Below are 23,258 nucleotides of genomic sequence, written 5' to 3'. Positions count from 1 at the left end.
TATTTTATATTCTTCTAATTTTTTTTGTCGTTTATAATTGTAAATTATATTTTTTATTTGATAGTTAACGTATTTTTGAATTAGCTTAAAATGGAACCGTTGCATGTACACGTACAACAAATAATATATGTACATAGTCCGACCATAAGTTCCCGTGAATGCATTTCCGGTGATAAAGCCCAAAGTATTAGAGCTATCTGGTAGAAACTTTTGTGGATGAACAAGGTATTAATCTTGTTTAGAAATCATAACTTCGTTTTCACAATTTCCTTCACGGGCTTGTACACAAGACATAAGTCGTGGCGAAAACTGCTCGATCGCGGCACGCACGGATTTCCTGGGAAAAGCGCCAGATCTTCAGTAAGTGCGACCTCAGCCCTTCCACACTTGGGTGAAATTTAGAGCATACTTGTACCTATAATTTTGACCACCAGTCATAATTTAGGGGATTAAGGTCTGCAGATACTGAGCACCGTTCTACGGATGAAAAAAAGTCATGAAAATTCGTCTGAAGCCAGTTTTGGACAATTTTGCACCTTGCGCAGGAACAGAGTCTTGTTGAAAGGTCCAATGTTGATTTTCGGAGGGTCCAGGGTTCAGGTTATTAACGTTTGGCTTTAGGACACTCTGAAAATAATTCTTGGCTTCAACTTGTACCCTTTGCGGTAAAAAACAGAGATTTCATTTCTCCAGCCAACTTGCTCCCATTCACACCACGGTGATGACTTCGTATTGACTTCCGCATACTTAAACGGATGTCAGACTTCTGTACAACAAATATCTGGCCTTTTTTTCTATTACATTTTTTGCCAACGGTGAAAAGTCTGAAATACTTTTGGCACGAAAATTGGCGCGTACCACGATCGACCTGTGGCCGTCACCAGTTATGTCTTGTCTAATTGCCCGTGGACGAAATCTTGACAAAGAAGTTATGATTTCTAACCAATATTAATACCTTGTTAATCCATAAAAATTTCGAACAGATAGCTCTAATACTTTGGGATTTATTACCGGAAATGCATTCACGAGAACTTATGACCCCACTATGTAGGTATACAGTATGTATAATGTACGATAGTTCGCCTTACTAATCTAGTTAGATATGCATGAATGACACATTAGTAAAATACAACCGAAATGTGTTATAAAATGGAGTACTTTTGAATCAAGTACTTTCTAACAATTTGCCTAGTGGCGAAAATCTATCTCCTAGAAATGTAATCGAATCAATTAAACCACCCTGCGCATCCCTGCACTCTCAAATATCCCCCCGGGCGCCTCCCCCAACTTCTTTGCCCTTGCAATTCTCAAGTCTTCCTTCCCTTTCTCAACCACGTGGTAGTCCACGTGTGGAAAAATGGTGGCAATTCTCCCATAAAAATCCGGCACCTCCTCCCTCCAACCCCAGTGACCATAACCCGGCCACTTCATTACCATATTTCCCACATCCCTTCCCCCCTGGGGAAACCAATATCCAAACTCTTCACCGTCTCACTTGGCGTGATCCCCTCCTTCAAAAAATTTTCATATAGGAAAAGCATGGTCGCCTCAAAATGCAAATTCTCATCGGGACAAGGGATCTCATTCTTCCATGTGGATGGTACCACGTGCACCCTTAACCTCTCCAGGACAGGGAAATGTTCTCCATACACTGGCGCAATCGCGTCCCTCCCACTTTTAAAATTTAAGTAGATATGCGGTCGGAAAAAATTCCTTTCATAGTCACGATCGATACTTTCTTCTCTTAAAATTTCGAAAACTTTCAACCTCGGGAGAACCGGAATCGGGACGTAAGTCACGGCATAATTTCTGTTATTCGGGCTGGTATTATGGACCCCGGAAATGCACACGTGTTCCAGCTGTGGCGCGAGGAGTTGCAAAAGATCCACGCTGTTGGACTTATCGTGGAACAGAATGTTAAACTCGAGTCGCCTCACGTTCGCAAAACTTGGCGCGAAGGGTGCTTCAAAATCAAAAAATTGCGTGACCGGGTTATATTCTCCGTAGATGGGAAACGTTCTTATTAAGCAGATTGACTTGAGATGGGGTAAAATGAGATCTTTTTCATGATTCAGCCCACCACGTGTGTCAATTAATTTGAGAGATTCCACGTGTCTAAACACGCTTACAAGTCGGGTGGTTAGCGAGACCATGTGATCCCATCGGTCAGTTTCCCTATCGGGAAGGAGTCGGGATACGTCAAGGGATAAATTTGTCAGGTTTTGGGTCACGTGACTGTCAGGAAATAGGTCTGCCCAATTTTGCCCGGAAGAAAATGATTCTATAGGATTGGTCAAGTAGAATTGAAATTCGAGGGATTTCAAGTTTTTAAAGGATTCATGAATCTTGGTGAAACGAGACGCCACGTGTCGTAGTGAGTTATCGACGGGAATAAATAGACTGAATTTTGTCACGGAGGTGAAATTGAGGACGGTGAATGAGTCAATTTTTGAAAATAAAACCTCCAATTGGTCCTCCTTGGGTGGGGGGATATATAAGCTGAGTTGAACGGGGGACAAGTTCCTAAGGGGGACAAGGTCATCTGTGGAATCGGTGCCAGTGTGGAGGCGAACGTCGACCGAGTTTCGTCTTAGGAGATGTCTCAGAGCTTCCCGTTCCCACGTGGAGTTGATAAGAGAGGTCGTTTCTATATCTTGAGTGGGCAAGAAGTCCATAATTTTGAAAATTATCTGAAAGAGGTCGAAGTTTGAATTTATATTTAAATTACACTTTTAAGTAGATGCGAAAGTTCTTAAATCAATTATTTTCTAAACAAAATTTTACGAAATTTGGTAACGATGCTAACTCGAAAGGGCTTCTCACATTCAAATGTATTTAGTACTTTTTTCTCAAATTTTTCAAAATCATTAAGGAATCAATTACCTCCGGTAAGCTCGAAAGCAAGTTATGCGCTCGGGTGGAAGTTGCCATTTTCATGTGCTCTTTTATGTTAACGTTCCACAGTAAAGTCCTCCAACCAACCTAATTTTTCAAGACGGACGGACAGAAATAAATATAAATTTAGATTATGAATTCGTTTTTGACTATAAAGGTATTCACTACGAGTTTGCATGTTCGCATTGTAACACAATTTTGCAAATAAAAATATTTCACAAATATATCTGAATACGAGGCTTAAATTCGTAATTCGTAAAGAATTTTCAAGACAATTTTTTGATAACTTGCGAGCCCTGTTTTATATAGCAAACTTGCCGTGAATATGGTTAATACTAGGAATGGGTAATCCGATCCGACGGATTGATCCGAGTATTTACTAAAGCATTGAACAATCCGATCCGATCCGATCCGACCATTTAAACTCGGATCGGATTACCCATTCCTGGTTAATACATAATTTAACTTGCCAGATGACTACAAATATTCAGATATTTACTTGTTTTATTCTTTCCGGAAAGACCGAGTCCAAAATATTTAGTGGTAGAAGCAATGCGACTGAACAGTAGTCCAACTTTCTAATCTGAAAGTTCTCCACCTAATCTGGGGGGTGTATGCAGACGTGGTGTGATTTATTTCTGTTAGAAGGCTAAAAACGTATAGAACACATTTGTACATATGTAAATGAGATTATGGATATTAAAGTAAAGGATCATATATGTACAAAAGTGGGAGAAGAAGAGCTGCATCCTTTATGAGCGGCTCCTATTCATAAAACGACCCTTTTCAGGTAGTCAAAAGTTTCTTCTGTCTTGTAACCTCACTCTCTGTAGAATTGGATCGAAGCCAAAGTTTCTGCAGTTGGAGATTAATTTATTACTGATCGGTAATACATACCCTCTTGGAAATCCGGTATTAAAATAATACCAAGTCATATTTATATATGATCCTATTAAAATGTTTTGACTAGTAATATGCATGAACTTAGCGAACAAAACGGAATAAAGCTCTTTATGTGCGTATTAACGTGAAATTATTTTATTTTCATGAAATAAAATCCACCAAATTTTATTAAATTTCGGCCTCAATCTTAGAATACATTTACAAATCGCCGTTGTTGGCTTTCCACTTGAGGTAGCCCCACGTGGCCGCACCCCCATGAACGATCCACCCCGCCTTCCCAGCAGATCCTCCGCTCGATCCGGTATGGGCGTTCAGCTCGTCACAAATCTCTGTGAAGACATCACCCGCTCTGTGGAAGTCCTCAATGCTGTTGTAGATCTATAAATTGAAATAAATAGAAGAAATTGTCATCAAAGAGGGACCAATCTCCTGCAAAGAATTTGCATAAATATATGTGCTTAATCCAAACCAAATTGCGTTTGAAAGGCGCAAGACACAAGCAGGATTCGAACCTCATACTAGTACGAAATAGCAATAATTTGACAAGTTGTGCCAAGGCAGTAGCACATATATTTTTATTCATTTATCTATCACATTCATTTTATCATTCATTTATCATTCATCATTATATCATTCATTTTATGATTAATTTGACTTTATTTGCACTATTACGGTATCTTTCTTTATCAATGTGCCTCAGTGTTATCGAGTAGCCTGGAGTTGACTCGAATCATACAAAAACCCGGTTTTTTAACTTTCCAGAATATCCGATCCAATCCATTTTTTATTTAAAAACTAGAACCGAAATTCGATCCGAAAAATCAGATCCAATTCTATCATTTTCTTATGCACATGTACTCAAAAAATTACCGAATCCGATCCAAACAGATTCGGACACGAATTACCAAAAAACGATATTTTATTAACTCCGGAGTAGGTCCCAAATCTTTTGGTTCAAACGACCACCAGTAGTAAATCGACAATTGCCATGGTAATAATTTTGCTAACGAGTATAGCTAACGAATTAAAAGGACAAACCTGCGTAGACACTCGGATCCACCAGGCCCCTCCGTGCTGATAAACTCCCGTGAAAAGGTTCCTTTTCTTGATGAGCTCCTCGTCAAACCAGCCGGGAACGATGAGTGGGTGGTCGTAAACTTGAATTGGCAGCTGGACATCGACACAGCTCCCCATTTGTTCGTCTTCTTGCAAAATTCGTGTTCTGAATCGACCCGCCAAATATGCCCCGCCCTCTTTTGCTAGAGCATGAGTGTAGTTCCGGATTACCGCTTCGCCCCCTAACTCGGCGCGAAACGCGAGAGCTGCTGGGATTGTTATGTAGGGTGAATAGTCGATTGTCCCCGTCCAGAAGAACTCGTCCTGGAAATTTTGAAAAAATGTATTTATGCACTTGGTAAAAAATCTTTAAGCGTTTCCTACTATAAGAAATATTTAGTTGTTAACATTTTTTCTGTATGAATATTCATTCAATTCTTAAAAGTTTTCCGCTATAAAATGCATTTTATAAGCTTAACGGTATAAAAAATCTTAAGGATTTTCCGCTGTAAAAAACAGTTCTTGAAAATTTCCGCCTACAAAAAATCCTGAAATCTCTTGTTTCTTTAATACATACACATGTAGTATTTCTAAATTCGTTGTATCTAAAATACTACAACTAAAAATACTACCCATTTTTTAAATTTCCCATGAGTTTCACATTCTCTCGCTATTTTTCCTATTCTCGACACACCAAAATTTGAATAACTCACCTGGAAACGCCCGCCATTTTTGTCATAATTTGACGAAATAATGGCCGGATGAATTGTCGCCTGTCGCACTTTATCCACATACAGCAGCGCTCCCGATCTCGCCGCGTAAAACCACTTGTGCGCATTCGTAATATAGTAGTCTGGTTTTACTGTGGCCAAGTCAATCTCAACCTGCCCCACGGCATGCGCGCCATCAATCAAGGTCAAAATGCCGCGCTCTTTCAAGTACGAGGTGAACGCTTGGATCAGATTGATAACATGTGGCACAGAGGTCACGTGGTCAAACAGCGCCAATCTAATCCTCGACCCAGAAGCGGGATTATGATTCGCAGTAACGAACGCTTCAAACTGCGCCATCAGCGCGGCATTTGTAATTGGATACGTTACCGGCATCTCGATCGAGGTCACGGTCCCGTTCGACGTGTCGCAAACGTACCTGTTCAAAAAATATTTCTTCATTCAAAAGTAGTTTAAGTTCAATTTAAAAAATTGAAAAAAAATATTCCTTTACTCAAAATTTGAAATTAAATATTTACTCATTATTCATTTTTTACATTATCTCAAATTTCCCTTATTAGGTGAATTCCTCAATACACAACGTATATTAAGAATATCGCGAAGAATGAAAAATTAATACTATTCATTCATTCTTTATGAATATGAATTAGATATTTATGTGTTTATGTATTCAATATTCATGAAGTCAAAAAATATTGAAAAATATATTCACTCATTACTCGAATTTTTTGAAGAATGAATGAACATTTTATTCATGCTATGAGACTGTGAAACTTTATTGTGGCAAACTTACTGAATTAGCGACTTCATCGCGCCGTAAACCGTGCTAAAGTGCATAATCTTATCACCACGTTGCCAAATCATGCTCCGCAAGATGGCGTTCATCCCGCTGGTCGTGTTAGGAACGACGACAATATCGGAAGCGTCCGCTTTCAAAAGAGATGCAATCTGGGCGCGAACCTTGTCCATTTCGATGCGCGCGTCGATTCGAATCCAGAGGTCGGCATTGGACTCGATCCGTTCCTGGACTTGACGTAGAGCGGTTTGCACGCGGCGGGGAAACGTTCCTATGTGTTTAGAAACATACTAATGGCAAAAAAATAATGTACATGGCCCTAAATCATGTCCAAGAGTGTTGAAATAATTGTAAGATTAATTTCCTTAAAAATTATAAAGTTTCAATGTTACAGTCACTCTAAATGAAGATGTATAAAATTAACCCAAAGCTGAGTAAGTGGAAAAGAAGATGACACAACAATTCGCAAAAACTTGTCAAACTCTGTGTCCAATTTGTGTATCTGTCCAGCCGTTACAAAATTTTAACCAAATTGTTGTATCATCCGCTTTACCTTTTACTCAACTTTGCATAAACTTGGTTTACGTAAAGTGCATGTATATTAAGCTTTTTTCATCATTTATAAATTCTAGTTCAATAAATTGTCCACATCGTGCATTAATGTTAAGTTAATAAGTACACACTTCAATGAAATAACAAAAACTAAAGCCCGATAGCGACACAAAAATTTTTTGTACACAAAACCACCAAATTTTGACTTTGATCCTTGCTAAATTTTATTTTCTTACCGTATGCGCCATGATTTAGTGGAGTATAGTCAGCAGCGTGTAAAAATTCGGCCCTCATTTCCCTCCCCATAGGCGGCAGAGCTATTTATAAAAATTATTTATATATTTACAAACTCCACTCTAAATAAAGGTTGAGCTAAATTTGCCCAAGTAAAAAAGTCGGTGACGCAACAATTGGTAAAATTGTCCAACCCGTTGCACAAATTCGGCTAAATTTTTGCTTCATCCATTTTTGTACTTAACCTTCGGTAAATTTAGGACAAGTTTTATTTAGAGTGCAAAATACTTCGTATTAGAATGCATAATTAAACACTATTAAATCAAACTGGTCCCCACCTTGTCGCGGAAGATTGGACGTGTCTCCATTTTGCACGAGGAGAGGAACAATCACGACGAAAATACGGACGCAAAAGTTAAAATTTAACATTTCTCCAACCCCGTAATTAAGTAGTAGAAATTTCTGCACAGAATAAAATCGCATGCACTTGGTGAAGGACAAGAGTCATTAACTGGTTAAATCCATTACTTAAATATTTTGATGACAGCTTATCTCTACTGATATGACAACCTTGATTAATTATTACTTCTCTGTTAAATATTTGTATATATAATTTATTACATACTGGGAACTTTAGTGTAGGGCAAAAAACTTGTTTTCGCAATATTTTGGTTGAATCCATGTATGTACGTATGGTTCTATTTGAATACAGAATTTGTGAAAAGAAGTGATAAATCTTAATCAATTAACGATTTATATATTTGAGAAGAGTTATAAAATATTTTTCATAAGTCTATATGTGCACGTACATATTAAACTTACAGATATGTGTTTCATTTTGTTTGTTTTCTTATTTCATTTCCTGGTTAAGGAAAGGATTCTTTTTGAATGTTTCTGAAAGATATATATTTTTGCATAGTTATATTTGTATGAATGCACTTGTCTGGAAAAATATATGTACACTTTTATATATGTGCACTGTAAACAATCTGGTAATAAACATTACCGAAAAGCACAAGTATATGACTCTACCAAAGTGGTAATGATAAGCTATACCATTTGGTAATGGCTTGGTTATAAAGTTTTACCATCATGGTAAGGAATTTTTACTACCTGGTAAAACATTATTGCCAAATTTATTACGGAGAAATCATTACCTGCCTGACTTTACCGAATTATTAAGAGTGTACATATCGATAGATGTTGTGAGATTCAAGATCTGAACTTGAATCTTACAGCATCCCCTTCGACCTTACGAGTTCAAAATGTCTTACATTTTCAGAAATTTAATAAAGTATTTTAAAAATTCGTAAAATTCATTATACCTATATTTACACTCTAAATCAAATTGTGTCTACAATTTACCTAATGAAGGTAAAATTTACTCATTTATTTATGTAACGAAAATCCTAAATACAGATTTATGTGGATAAATTTTAACTTCCATTGGGTAAATTCTGTAGTTTTGTCATCTCAAATTTTATGTAACTTTGAATACATTTTTAATACAATTATTCAGAGTGTATTTGCATTAACTGAACGCATTTTTTAAATTTAGTATTAAAAACGCTTCCTGTAAACGGCGTGCACATGCATAAAATATTTGGCACATCTAAATAAATATTTCGCCGAGCTTTGTTCTCCATCACAAACCAGTTTCCGTTATTCCACTCCTTCTACATTTTTCAGTATGCCGAACATTAATTGTCTCATCGTGAGCTTATCAGATGATTGATTCTCATAACTCGTTTCATACGACGGCTACGTGACAGGGTAATGTTACAGGGTTAGTCATATTTAAATACACACACAATTTTAAAGCTATTTTCCCCAAATGCTTCAAATACAAAAATCGATCGCCTGTTGCATTTAGTAATTTATGATGCGTTCTATGAAAATATGTAAATAATATACATAAATTTTCCCTCAGAAATTTCTATAGGTATCTTTTCTGAAATTTACTAAAATCTGTGAAAAAGAAACTGTTGTAATTTTACTCAGCCAAAATTAATAACAATGTATGTAGCCGAATATCTAGCAACGTCATATATGACGTCATATTTGTATGTTCAAATGCCTTGCAAAATAATTAAATTTCCAACCAAAGAATTACTGAAGATAATTAGTAAACAAAATTTCTCATATTTAAAAATATCACTTCCTCACAAAGCTTTCTCGCCATGTTCTCTCAAAATTTCATGAAAAGAGTAACGATTTGAATCCGACATAAAAACTACGTAGAAATTAAAATGTTTGTACTTTTATCCCGGGAACCCTGGATATTTAATGACACAATCAATCAGGAATTACACACTTTACAGATAATGCACATTGTTTAATTCCTATTACACAACTATGTATGTAATAAGCAATTATGTACATATATAATTTTTGTGATCTCGTGATAAACACATTTTTTAATTAAAATCATGACGAAACAATTAATCAGGCTAAAAAGTCTTATTATCTATTTTTAACTTGGAGTAAATCAAGTCTGAATTTTACAAATTACGTAACAAATTTTTTGTAGCATTTAGAATTAATTTAAGTAATGCTTACATTTACAGTGTTACTATTTGTAAATACAAGTTCCTCAAAACACTTTTGCTAAAAGTTTGCATATAAAGTTTTAAAATACCAACTTGTATAAAGTCGCTATTATCGTCAAATTCATATTTATGATTTTTCGTTTAATTTTTCAATGCCATTTATTAATGTTCAAGGTTAAAGCTAAAATTTTAAACTTTTACATTATGTACGCTCGTCCATACTGGATACACACACACACATACGTAGTAATTATAAATATGTACATATGTATTTGGGCTGAACACATATGCAATTGATTTATTTCCATGCTTATTTACGAGACCAATTAATCATGTGCCAAATAATATTAAAAATTTCATTTCTTACTTACTTAATTTATATTAGTCAATTATGGTTATCTTACCTAAAAGAGCATCAGATCGTTCTTAACTCGTCTTTAACTATTCCTTCGTCCTTTTGCTTCTCAAATGTGGAATACGTATTCAAAATAACATATGGTCAGAATAAACATCACAAAACATAAATACTTTATGGATAATTTAATTACACATAGTTTTAGTGGAGAAACGAATAAAAATGTTTACCTGCAATGCGTACATACAAAAGATGACAAATTTTTCAATAAAAATAAAAATACTAATATTAATGCACTTCCGGTAAAAACCAGCTTGATCTGGTGAACTAACGCACGCTCTATTTTTCTTCCAAGTAAATAAACTAATTTATGTACCAACAAAGATTAATGAATTTATTAAAATCAGATGATGTCTTATTCATTTTTATTCATTTATTTTTGTATCTCTCCCACGTACATATTAAACACTGACAATTTACTTACAATTTTTTGCATGCACAAGTACATACACACGTTATGTATGATACGTAATAACGTGAAGAGGTACATACATACATATGTAGATGAGCCATACGTCACCGATAAGTTTCATTCATCACCAGTTTCACCAACAACTTATGCAACTTCGTAAATATGTACATATGTAAGTATGTATGAATCTCATAATACACATCACCCATTTTTCTGACTCTTCAATAACATCAATAAAAATGACGTTGTTCCTTTCTTTTATCAAATCCGAGGAAGATTGTTAATTATTAAATAAAAAAATATGATTGAAACAAGAAAACAAGACGTCAACCGTCAAATTGAGTGTGCTGAAAAAACCACATAAAAAGAGGAAGCAGAACATTTACCAAAATCATTCTCATTACAAACCTTGTCCTTTACAATTTTCTAAAGGAAATCTCTCCGTTTTTGTACATTTTGTAAAGAAACTTCGATTTTGGATTAATATTTTGGAAAGATTTACATTCTTAATACCAAAACAGTATCTTAAAATGAAGTCGTTCATCTATCTCCTTGCAATTATTGCTTGTATTCAGTCAGTATTAGGAAACCCTGTCCGATCAAGTTCCGATGACGAAGATTGGGCAGCTTTCAAGGTATTTTTTAAGTAACAAAATATTGTTCATTTTAGTAGTGCAAAAATTTATCCACAAATTTGTTTTTCTATTTTTTTTAGCTAAAACACAATAAAATGTTCCACAATTCGAGCATCGAAGCTAAACGAAAAAATGCCTTCGTAGGAGCCCTTCGTCACATCAGAGCGCATAATTCAAATCCTGCCAACACGTTTACATTGGGTAAAATTTCCAAAATTTCTAAAACTCAACTGTTGAACAATTAGCTTCATTTCCCTAATAATTTCAGCCACCAACGAATATTCGGATCTCGAACCGGCAGAATTTGTCTCGCAAATGAACGGCTTTAAAGCCTCGTCTCCCGTAGGGCTTAGAAATGTTGGATTATCCGCCGTAATGGCTACCGCCCCGGCATCCATCGACTGGAGAACGGTCGGATGGGTTACACCAGTCAAAAATCAAGGCCAGTGTGGGTCATGTTGGAGTTTTTCTGCGGTAAGATTTTACTTCAGTTTTTCACAATGTATGCACATAATAAAAATGTATATATCTTTTTCCTCTAGACGGGGGCACTGGAAGGAATGCAGAAAAACAGGACTGGAACCTTGCCAAATTTGTCGGAACAGAATCTAATCGATTGTTCGTCAAGTAAATGAGAAACTCTAAATTTTTTAAAAGAAGTTTACAAATAATCAACCATCGTTTAAAAGTAAATATTCAATAGTTATTTATGTATTACACTAAAAGGTTACGGAAACCAGGGATGCAACGGTGGTTTGATGACTGCTGCCTTCAACTATGTCAAAGCCAATGGTGGTCTTGACACGGAAATAAGTTATCCCTATAAAGGGGTTCAATCCACTTGCAAATATTCTGCGGCCAACAGTGCCCTAGCAGGTCTTACAGGATATGTTAATATTGCTACAGCAAATGAGGCAGCCTTGCAACAAGCTGTTGGTTTGATTGGACCGGTAGGTTTTTGATTATGTAATAAAGTATTTAGTTTTTGTGACAATTTCGTACATTCGTAAAGTGCGTAAAATTTTATCGAAATTTAAATTCGAAATTTAGCTTACGAATTTCATCGCATAAATTTCAGATGCGTTAATGGCATCCTAGATTTTTTTAAAATTTGCGTAATCATAATATTGCGAAGTTGACAGTATTTTACATAAAATAATATTTTACATGGGCATAAACTTAAGATTTTTGAATTTTCCATTCAGGTGTCTGTAGGGATTGATGCTTCTCTAGCTTCCTTCCAATATTACTCGTCGGGAATATATAACGATACCGCATGCTCCAGTACCTCCCTGGACCATGGCGTTTTGGTGGTTGGGTAAGTTACTACTTGTGTCACGTATAAAAATAATTATGCATATCATTCTCATAAAACTGAATATTTGCAGATATGGTGCCGACACGACGGGGCATGCGTACTGGATTGTAAAGAATTCCTGGGGAACTACGTGGGGTCAGCAGGGATACTTTTGGCTTGCAAGAAACAGTGGAAATAAGTGCGGAATTGCTACAATGGCAAGCTATCCAAAATTCTGGTAGTAATTCCAGACATTCGGATAAACTCACCCAACTTTCCGGAATGAGTATAAAATATGTAATTTATATTTTACTTAATAGTATTAAGTTATATAATACATTCATGTTTCCTTTCCCCACAAATTATTAGAGACTTACATAAATGTATAACAGTTGGTGTATTTCGTTCCATAGATATTTAAATAATATTTATTTACATACGTATTTAGGTAAGTTTCACTTAAAATGTAAATATAAAATAATTGTAACTTACACAATATCATAAAACGAACGCATGTAATACCTACTGTCTCAATTAATATTAAGTATTTTTTATTAAGTATTTAAGAACACTGAAATTTGTAACTTGTATTTCATTCTTATTAAATGTACGTACGTAACTTATCCTTCGATAACATAGATCTCTGAATTTCATTCGCATCAAACTATGTAATTTTCAGCAATAATTTCCATAATATTGAGACATTCATGGTACATACAGTCTAAATAATCTAAACTATTCCATCCTTGTTCGCATATTTACTTAAAACGTTAGCAACAAGTTAATCGTATAATCCACAATATTTTGCAGGATTGCTACCATCCAATCGGACGTTATAGTCCCAAAATTTCCGCATTTTATCCCAAACGGCTTCAATGAACGGATCGATTTTATCTCATATTTTTGAAAACAACTCTTTTTCAACGTCTCATAGTATGTTTGCCCCTCCTCATGCAGAATAGTTGCCCATGGCAACATTGTGAAAAGAAACGTCACCGCGATCAAGCCCAACAATGGAAACACCATGTAGACAACAATGTGCAACCGGCCGTTTTTGAAGGAAGGATTGCATTCCTACGTAATATTTTTCATATTTACAATGAGGAGGTGTCAGGTGGTTATCGCCAATGCGGACCGGACTAATTTTAAATTGTTCAGGCCCAGAAATAAGCCCACCCGTATTTTTTGGTTTTCCTGAATGGGCATATTTTGGCCCGTGGCGGAATTTTCAAAACAAATTTCAGCCAAAATCCTAATTTTTAAAAACGCTGTAACTTTTCGAATTTTTGCCCGATTTCAAAAATTGAATACAATTTGTGTTCAGAATTACTTCCCTGAAAATATAAAAATTCAATTTCAAAAATTTTTCGAATTTAATATTTTCATGCCATTTCTGAGTTTTTAGAAATGAAAAAAACGATAATTTTTGGAAAATTAAAAAATTTTTGAAAATGAATTTTTATATTTTCAGGGAAGTAATTCTGAACACAAATTGTATTCAATTTTTGAAATCGGGCAAAAATTCGAAAAGTTACAGCGTTTTTAAAAATTAGGATTTTGGCTGAAATTTGTTTTGAAAATTCCGCCACGGGCGTAAATATGCCCATTCAGGAAAACCAAAAAATACGGGTGGGCTTATTTCTGGGCCTGAACAATTTAAAATTAGTCCGGTCCGCATTGGCGATAACCACCTGACACCTCTCCATTGTTAGTCATTTCATTTCATTAAAATAAATTCCTGATCCGTTTTTCCAAATTAAAAAATACCTGATCAAATCGCCTTATTGGAATTAAAAAAAATATCCCCTTCGTTTTTTTTAGATAAAAAAAACCTCAGTCCACTCTCATATTCATTCATATAAATGAAAGTAAACAGTTTTGGTGACGGTTACCTTTATGGTAATAATGGTCACCGAATTGGCACGATCTGACCCAAGAGCGAATTCCCACAATCCTCTGGTCGGGTCTAGGTCGAGAATTAGTCCGACTGAAAGTATGGGCGGTGAAATGACCAAGAAAACCCACGTGGCATGCTTCACAACCATTTCCAATCTTGGATTACTTTGAGTATCAATTGAAATTAGTTCTGAAATAAAAGAAGTCTCCATGTAAAGCGTGTTGACTTAATTCGCCCCGATTTCTTCAGTCAAAATTTGAACCTCAAAAATGATGAAAACTTGGAGGTCAGAATTTTCATCAGAGTTACATACGTTGCTAATTAGAATTTTACTAATTTATACTAAATAATCGCACCCCTTACTCTCTCAATTTGATTTTGTGTTCATTTTCTCAAACTGTTTCCCAAAACACAATCGGGACGAATTAAATCAACACCCTTTATTACCTATTTTTTGGCCTGGTCTTTACTTAATTCATCATTTTGACGTAAACACAATTCACCAATAATCAAATTATGTATTACCAGATACTTTCGAACCACATTGTTCGATTGGATTCATCGCATGACAAATATATTTTGGTCGGAATGCTGCCAAAAAACTGGGGCAAGTGCAACACGGGAGCAGAGTGACGATAAAGACGCATATCAGCATTCTTGCAGTTTCCCATCCATCGGACTGATCTACTTGTCCATACTTCAGTTTGTGTAAGAAGATGAGCAAAAACACCGAGGTAACGAGTGGCATCAAAGATGAAGATAATTTTATCCAGACGATCTTCCAGTTTGGCAGAACGCGCAATTTTAGCTGCTTTTCGCTGTGATTGTAAACAAACGGGAATATGGATGCTCTCCGAAAAACTTTGACATAAGTGTCAAATGCATCCCAAAGTCCGGGCGATGTAAGGTTTTTAATTTTCTGAATTTTTGGCGGCATATTATCATGTCACCCCCTCAGAAAAATAACGCTACATAGGTAAATAAAGGGTGTTGATTTAATTCGGCCCGATTGCTTTTTGAGGTATTACATATCCACAGGAAAGATTGGGACGAATTAAATCAACGCCCTTTACAATGCCCACACATAAACATAGTGACATATCAGGATTTTTAAATGGGTTTAAATCGACTGCTTATGATATCGGTGAGTTAGTCACTTTTATACCAGACACCGTAAATCCTCTTTTTATGGCCGGGTCTGCTAGCGAAGATTTAAAGATTTTGATAAGTCCGTTTGTAATTGTGGGAAGCGTTTAAATCGACAACGTAAATTCTTCATTGCATGTATGTAAATATGGTCGAAAAAAGTCCCAGCTTTAGCCAGGCTGTATTCACAGATGAGTTTGTATTACGTATTTTTAGATCCGGCAATAAATAGAGCATTTACGGTGGGTGGGTTTAGTAATTTCTAAATTAGCTAATATGCAGAGGGCGAATTCAATAAACAATCAGCGAATAAGAATTTAGTTTTCTTTCAGGTTAAGACGAAATAACGAAACGAGAATAAATATGTATTTTATGAGATAAAGCCTTTTACTCAGGACGGATTTTTTCCCGAAGCCACAGGTTACCAGTGATGGGCGGCCTCGGCCTCTTTGAGGCAATTTTTTGTGACCTCATGCCTCGGCCTCTCTAAGGAATTTGAGGTCGAGGCCAGTGAGGCCTGAGGGCTACTCTTCGAAAATTAGTGAGGCCGAGGCCGACCTCGCTGAAGCCTGAGGTTCAAGACGTGAGGCCGAGGCCGAAATTATGAGGCCGAGGCCTGGAAGTTTTTCGGCGAGGTCGAGGCCAATGAGGTCTTAGGCCTCACCACAGTTTTAATTGGAGAGGCCGAGGCCGACCTCGCTGTGGCCTGAGGTTCAAAGTGTGAGGCCAAGGCCGAAATTGAGAGGCAGAGGCCTGGAGTTTTCTCGGCGAGGCCGAGGCCATGTGAGGTCGTAGGCCTCTTTTAATTTTTCGAGAGGCCAAAGCCGAAGAGGCCGAGGCCTCGTGAGGTTGCCCATCACTGCAGGTTACTCACTATGTACGTATTAAATTACTTCTTTACTGGAATCAGGAGGCAACACCGACAAATAAGGCGGTGGGGCATGATTTCTCTGCCGCTAGGCGCCTAATTGTTGCAGCAATATAGGAAATCGGAAATATCGGTGTCGGGTGCGACGCGTAAAATACGGCGGCGTAGGGTCTGACTGCAATTACTTACATAAATTTCACTACAAACCGTATTTATCAAATGGGAGTGTTCTTCAAATAAATTACAAAATGTTGTTTAACTTCCTTCTTCCTGTGTTTGCAATGTTTTTTTTCATATGAAAAATCCTTCCTGAGTACTAATCTTAATGCTTTTAATTCGGGAACAAAGCATTTTAAAGTTTGCAGACTAGTTGATAAATAATTCAAAAATGGCAAACATCGCTACATATTTTTATTTCTTCCCAACCTAGGCATACATATAGCAAGGTTGAAACCTAAAAATGAAACCAGCCAGTAAAATAATTAATTATTGAATGACAAAAACATCCAACTGTAGCTCGAAATATTCGAGGAATTAGGACTGACGTTTATTCAAAACGAACGGAAGTCCTTAATTTAATCCATTTTGTACAATATCTATGTAACTCAGAGAAAGCAGCAATGCTTTGTTTTATAATCGACCTTTACTTGTTTGTATGAAAAGGAATATTTAGAATCCAAACTCATCAATCCAAAGATGCGATGTTAAAGAGGGTTGATTTAATTCGTCCCGATTATCAATCTTCGAAAACCAAGAAGGGCGAAATCTTTATTATTAAATAGGGAAGCAATCCTACATAGATAATTAATCTTTCAGAAAATTTATGTTAATCATGCCCTTAACTCTTCTCTTTTGAATTTGGACTAATTTTCACAAACTTTTATAGGTTCCGAAAAATAATCGGGGCGAATTAAATCCGCACCCTTTATGTACGGGGCGGGGGTTCATTTACATATAAATGGATAATTTTCTATAAATTATAGCCGCGTCTGAAGCCAAGACAGACCCTAAAATTACAATCCTGCTATATTTGAAGACACGACAAAACGATGATTAAGTACGTACATATGTTGATTTGGTCATTATTTTACTAAATGCATACATTCTTTTACGAATGATTACCATCTGATAATTTAAATAATTATGTTGGATGTTAATACATATTAGGTAACATGGTACATAATAATGTAAATCTTTAAACAACACTATTTTAGTGTTATGTATGTATGTAGGCTTTATTCGGTAATCTTGAATAATCCCTAGGGCACTTTATAAATTACGTCAGGCAAAAATCGCGATTTTCGACAACCCCATCCCACCTCTCGCTTTTAACCCTTTAAACTGTAACGAAGACAATAGTCGTTTTATAAGAAATGGCTTAATTCGGGAGTAAGACAAAAGTCGTCCTAAAAAATCGTGGGTCATGGCGCGGAGGGAAGACAATTGTCGTTTCTAGGAGGTCATTGATTTTTTCTATTTTCTCTCCGGGACCTAAAATTTGTTGCAATTTTGAGGGATTTCTCCTATGCCAACACAATGCTAAATTTGAAGATTTTCTTCCCGAAAATTTGGATATTTCCCTATACAACGCAATGTTAAATTTGGGATTTTTCAGTTTTTCGAGTTGTATTAAAGTTTTAATACAAATAGGAGAAATTCAGGAGTTTTAATTTAAAACTCCTGAATTTTGAATTTCTACTCCCGCGTCATGACCACAACATACTGATAGCGTCCCTGAATCAATGCAATTTCTTGTTGTTATTTATGCACGTTAAAGGGTTAACAAATCACTTGTTAACTTATGTTACATACATACTTTATGTATGTCCCCTTCTTATTCTAAATTTGGAGATATTTACATACCCACGTATGTTACTCCAATGGAATGCAATCGCTCACTAATGGTTATCTAAATATTACTTATCACGACAGAATTCCATCGAGTAAAGGATTACGGATTACGCGTGGACAGGTGTGGTGGATCAAATCGATCAAGCTTACCCAAAAATTGATAAGCACTTTTTGAATGTCCAGGTTTCCAATATTGTGTTTCTAGTTGTAACCTGATTGCACTGTGCGAGTGCACTACTTTTCAAAAAATGTAACTACATTTTCATGTACAACAAAATTTTCCTCCTGTTTTTAGTTGGAAATAAATCGAAATTCCAGAGACCTCGCAAAAAAATGAGTATGACTTGTGCACTTTTTTCATCAATAAAATTATCCAACAAAAAAATTAGAGCACACAATAAAGCAAAATGCAATTGCACAAAAAACACGAATTTTGCAACCCTGGCCAATGTAAAGTAACAAATAAATACGACGCATCGCATAGTTTACGTTCATTCTATTTTAACCTGCGTCTCATCTGACTTTTGCATAAATACATACTTTTTCCTCAAAATGTTGCAAAAATTGGTCGGAATTTCTCTACTTCCGTGCCTTGTGTTGGGTAAATTATTTATTTATTGACTTGAAAGAAGTATTTCAGACCAATTTTATCATCTGGATCAAATCCAAATTTTACTCAGGTCAAGTATTTCCGGGCGGTCCGTTTCCAGGCGGAATACAATCCTGCTATAACACTCCGTCCAATGGTATGTACATACATTATAAATTTAAATAAGTTAAGCAATTAAAAAACTTTTTAATTAAGTAAAGAAATGCGTACAAATTAACACAAGCTTTACACAAGCTTATATAAACTTTACAATTTGAATAAATTACGGACGAAATTTGGGCATATACAGTCAATGGAACAAGTATTGGCAACACCCACGCAAGCTAAATAAAATTGGCTATAACTTTGGCATGCATTATCGAATTAGCATGAAAATTTGTACGCATTTAGTTAATTTAAAGTTGTTTTCGATTATAATCATGTTTTACTGCTCAAAATTATATTAACGCAGTTTTTAAATAATTTGCTGGAAAATTTGCAAAATTAACCCGCAAAAAGTATTGGCACCCTCTAACTTAAAAAATCATAGAGCAAAGAAAGGCCAATTTTACTGCAACACACTGCTTCTAGTATTACGTGGTACCTCCCCTCGACGCAATAAGAGCAGAAATAGGCCATGGAATTGATTCGACAAGGTTCTTTATAACGTTTTTTTATATGGTTGGCCACACTTGTTTCGAACTTTTGACAAGCTCGTTTTTCGTCGAGTGGTTTCCCACCGGTCTCTCTTTTCGCAGCCCAAACAATCAGAATGACATCAGGAGACTGTGCAGCCAACGAAAGAAGCGTAACCTTTTCGGTCTCCAAAAACTTGCATCGTTAATTGGGGTAGCTGTTTTGAGTCACTGCATTTTTGGAATATAAAATTCCTCCACAGGTCAGGTTTTTATCAAATAATTTCAAATTATCGTTTGGAATGATTACTTAGACCTCCCTGGTCATGATTTTGTCGATAATGACCAGGTAAACACGCCGCCACCTAGTCATTTAACCCCAAACCATAATCGATCCTCCTATGTGTTAAACTGCCATACGAACGTTTTAGTATTTCTGAGCCTTTTATTGCATCCGCCAGACTTGAACCAATTAATGAGCTCCGAATAAGTAAAATATGCCTATGTGAGACCAGTAGACTTTATTTCATTCATTGGAAGTCAATTGAGGCTTATATTTAGCCCATTCCAATTTATTGAGGTGGTTCGCTTTTGGGACTCTCTCGTCGGTCGGGCTACTGGAGCCTGAAACCCTAAGGCATAATTTTTTAGTGAACACCAAATTGAATGATATGTTTGCCCCACAGTTGGTACTGAAATTCGACATGGATTTGGGGGCTATAATCTTCCGATCTCGAGTGATTTGTTGCTTGATTCATCAGTAGATTTTGGGCGTAGGTGACCTTTTTCCTCCGCATCGTCGAAAAGTAGAAACTGAGATCGTCATTTTATATTTCTTTGCTACGTTTTCAATAGTGAATATGGAAAAGTATGTTTTCTCTTTGATTTTTCGATAACAAAGCATTTTTATAGAAGAGGCATGAATATTTCTCGCCGCGCCAAATACAGCTGGTTTAGTGCCGCCATTTTGGCTCCAGACAACACAACTGTAGACTTAAAATGTCGCTAACGTTATATTTTGTCACCTAATTACCTTACCGTAACGAAATGTGGAAGATGGTTAAGAAAATTGTGTCGAGTAACTAATTTAGCCACATGTTGCCAATACTTTTTGCAGGTTCGTACCTGACTAGTTAGGGTCAAAATTTGGATTGCGTTATGTTTACAAGATTTAAATCGGAAACACGATTATAATCGAACACTACATTAGATTTATCAAATGTGTCCAAAGTTTCATGCCAATTTGATAACGCATGGTAAAGTTATAACCAATTTTATTTAGCTTGCGTGGGTGTTGCCAATACTTTTTCCATTGACTGTATGTAACTTTGTTAAGCATGAACGCCAATAAATTTTATGCAAATAAATAAATCATTATATTGCCAGTTTACAATATGCACCGTGACTGACAATATGACTGTGTGAAGTGAAACCCTCGGATTTGTTTGAAATTTCGAAATTAGGTGGTCCACGCCAATAGAACCAACGTTTCTTCAGGCAGCGATGGTCAGAATTTGGCAAAATATTTGAGGTCAAAGTTGAAAAACGTGCAATTTTTGGCATGGGAAAATAATAGAAGTTGAGTGAGCTTCCTCCGCCTGGTAAAATCGCCCGTTTTTCAAGTTTGACCTCAAATATTTTGCCAAATTCTGACCATCGAACCTCCGTGCCCGAAGAAACGGAGGTTGTGTTGACATGGCCCACGTAATTTCAAAATTTCAACCAAATCGAAGGGTTACACTTCACACCATCGCATTGTAAATTAAATCCGATAAAATGCCCCCTTTCTAGGTCAACCGTACGGGGAATGTTTGCAAGACGATTGTTGCGAAGGTGGCGTCGCGATTTCGAATTTGTGTCCCAATTATGCCAACAATATTCGGTGCTGCTTCTCCCGAAATAGGTGCACGACGGGATGCGGTAAATTTTCATAAAATTATTTTTCCGTGCCAAATTTGTGTATACTTTTTTATATAAAATTTGATCTTCATCCAGGTGCCTGTTACGACGTGGAGGCGAAAGATTATGCGTGTCGCATTCTCGCAATGCACGAGCGAGGAGAAATTCGTCTCAAATCGGACCATTTCAGCGCCGACGGGAATAATCCGTACGATGGGGCGTCGGCCCTGTCAAACGTTCGGGACACGTGTTACGGCCGCCAGGTCAAGAGATCCAAGTAAGCAATCGGTTTTGCATGGGATTCTTACTGAGCAAATAATTCTGCAGTAATTAACATATCTACATACATAATTGCAATTTTTTTGCATACATATTCCTTGCCATAAATATCTGCGTAACCATATATACATACGCGCATATTTTTTTCGGCACAAATCGCTCTGCATATAAATAGTTTTTCTGTAGAAATTTGGCCCAATTTATGCACAAAACCAAGCAAAAGTTGAGGGAAAAATAGGGCCAAATTTCTACGCCGTACAAATTTTTAGCCGGGATATTTGAGATTTTTAAAAATTTATTTTCAAATGTAAATATGTATGTTATAAGTTTTAAATCGGAGATAAGCAAGTTTTTAGTTTTTTAAATCGAAGCTACTGCGCAGCCGCGCCGGGTGGGTGTGTCTGCTTGAAGGGTTCCATGCTTCGTGCCATGCACACTTACGCAGTCAACTTTCGTGCCCAGTATGGGCAATCGATTGACATCAACGCCATCGCGGGGTCGTGCCACTCCTCCACCTCGTGGCATTATCAGGGAAACACGTGGGACATTTCATGCTCAACTCCGCGGTAAGCACTAAAATGCACACGAAAATGAGTCGCTCGTAAAATTAGTATAGCATGAATTACGCATTGTTAAACAAGTTATTTCCCGCCAAAATTAATATATAATTCATTAATTAGCTTAAGGAAACCAGGATTATTTTATGTTCTCAATTTATTCTGAAACTACAAATTCTATTTCAGAAATCACTGCACCGCTTTGAGAGATTTCTGCCTCGCGCAAAACATTGTGGAAGCCTGTTACCCGGGATCCAGCTGCGGCGGGCATGAAACCTGGGTCCACTGCGCATTCGCGTAAACAAAGCGAACCAAATCCAACTTTTTGACCAAATGCACAACTACAAATAAATATTATACATGAAAAAAATTCAACTTACTGAATAAATGTAATACAATTACAGCAAAATTAACGCAAATTATGCTTATCTAATTCTTTCATTTAATGAGCAAATAAATAAATCAACTAATTATATATCAACCCTATCTCAACCATACCTGCTCACATTCTCTCATTCGCACAACATTAATTAATGAAATGCATAAGTAAATAATTCACCAAATGAGTGAGTGTATGATTTTCCCAAATTTCTGATCTGGTGAGTATTGAGGAAATAAATAAAATTCAATACATTAAATTCATTTTATACTGATGAAGAATGAATCAATGCTTTTATTCATTTGGTAACTTTCTCACCTACCACACGCGCACACTGCATGAAAACGCAACTCTGTATGTAGATATTTCATGAAGAGACAAAGTCTGCTCAACTTTCCTCCCTTCACTTTTTCCCAGCTTCACAACTCCAGGGAAGAGAAATTCCGAACTTGGACCAGTTTCATTGGTTGAGCGAAAAGGCGCATGGGCAATGAGGGGTCGTCCACCCACTTTGTCTCTACTAGGTCCGCTTACCTTCGTTAACTAAATTTGATTTATATTCAAATTTAGGTATGCAAATTCAATTTAGTCGATGCACGCGGAAAGTCGTAACTTACCAAATTTACCCCAGTAATACATGAATGCCCCCTACCTTCCTCTTATTGGTTCTTTTTTTCCACTCT

At 36.4% G+C, this 23,258-nt stretch overlaps 4 protein-coding genes across 8 annotated transcripts; 2 read left to right on the top strand and 2 right to left on the bottom strand.

The window, feature by feature from the left end:
- Window positions 1-1,007: 1,007 nt before the first annotated feature.
- Window positions 1,008-3,474, bottom strand: LOC118438562. The gene is made up of 3 exons (XM_035859028.1): window positions 3,395-3,474; window positions 2,884-2,982; window positions 1,008-2,690 (listed from the first exon to the last, which is right to left on the bottom strand). Exons 2-3 carry the CDS (start codon window positions 2,935-2,937, stop codon window positions 1,431-1,433), a joined length of 1,314 nt encoding a protein of 437 aa, XP_035714921.1. The 5' UTR covers window positions 2,938-2,982; window positions 3,395-3,474; the 3' UTR covers window positions 1,008-1,430.
- Window positions 3,475-3,911: 437 nt separating this feature from the next.
- LOC110858870 (hercynylcysteine sulfoxide lyase) lies at window positions 3,912-10,481 on the bottom strand. 4 transcript variants are annotated; one of them, XM_022107752.2, is made up of 8 exons: window positions 10,302-10,481; window positions 10,121-10,176; window positions 7,506-7,629; window positions 7,170-7,250; window positions 6,379-6,652; window positions 5,568-6,003; window positions 4,837-5,178; window positions 3,912-4,176 (listed from the first exon to the last, which is right to left on the bottom strand). In XM_022107752.2, exons 3-8 carry the CDS (start codon window positions 7,594-7,596, stop codon window positions 3,997-3,999), a joined length of 1,404 nt encoding a protein of 467 aa, XP_021963444.1. In that variant the 5' UTR covers window positions 7,597-7,629; window positions 10,121-10,176; window positions 10,302-10,481; the 3' UTR covers window positions 3,912-3,996. The 4 variants fall into 4 exon arrangements, with proteins under 4 accessions (XP_021963444.1, XP_021963446.1, XP_021963447.1 ...); XM_022107754.2 differs by lacking the exon at window positions 7,506-7,629 and having other exon boundaries at window positions 10,302-10,478; XM_022107755.2 differs by lacking the exons at window positions 7,506-7,629; window positions 10,302-10,481 and having other exon boundaries at window positions 10,121-10,245.
- Window positions 10,482-10,934: 453 nt separating this feature from the next.
- Window positions 10,935-13,106, top strand: LOC110858872 (cathepsin L1). Its single transcript, XM_022107756.2, has 7 exons — window positions 10,935-11,178; window positions 11,259-11,379; window positions 11,447-11,652; window positions 11,721-11,805; window positions 11,905-12,128; window positions 12,384-12,496; window positions 12,567-13,106. The coding sequence occupies exons 1-7, from the start codon at window positions 11,074-11,076 to the stop codon at window positions 12,715-12,717; spliced, it is 1,005 nt and encodes a 334-aa protein (XP_021963448.1). The 5' UTR covers window positions 10,935-11,073; the 3' UTR covers window positions 12,718-13,106.
- Window positions 13,107-18,741: 5,635 nt separating this feature from the next.
- On the top strand, window positions 18,742-22,682 carry LOC110858989. 2 transcript variants are annotated; one of them, XM_022107873.2, is made up of 6 exons: window positions 18,742-18,838; window positions 18,918-18,983; window positions 21,253-21,381; window positions 21,457-21,637; window positions 22,011-22,205; window positions 22,383-22,682. In XM_022107873.2, exons 1-6 carry the CDS (start codon window positions 18,790-18,792, stop codon window positions 22,495-22,497), a joined length of 735 nt encoding a protein of 244 aa, XP_021963565.1. In that variant the 5' UTR covers window positions 18,742-18,789; the 3' UTR covers window positions 22,498-22,682. The 2 variants fall into 2 exon arrangements, with proteins under 2 accessions (XP_021963565.1, XP_021963564.1); XM_022107872.2 differs by having other exon boundaries at window positions 21,996-22,205.
- The last annotated feature ends 576 nt before the right edge of the window (window positions 22,683-23,258 follow it).

Source organism: Folsomia candida, unplaced genomic scaffold, assembly GCF_002217175.1.
Source record: "Folsomia candida strain VU population unplaced genomic scaffold, ASM221717v1 Fcan01_Sc023, whole genome shotgun sequence".
NCBI classification, from domain to species: Eukaryota; Metazoa; Arthropoda; class Collembola; order Entomobryomorpha; family Isotomidae; genus Folsomia; species Folsomia candida.
This window is presented reverse-complemented; position numbering and strand designations above follow the sequence as displayed.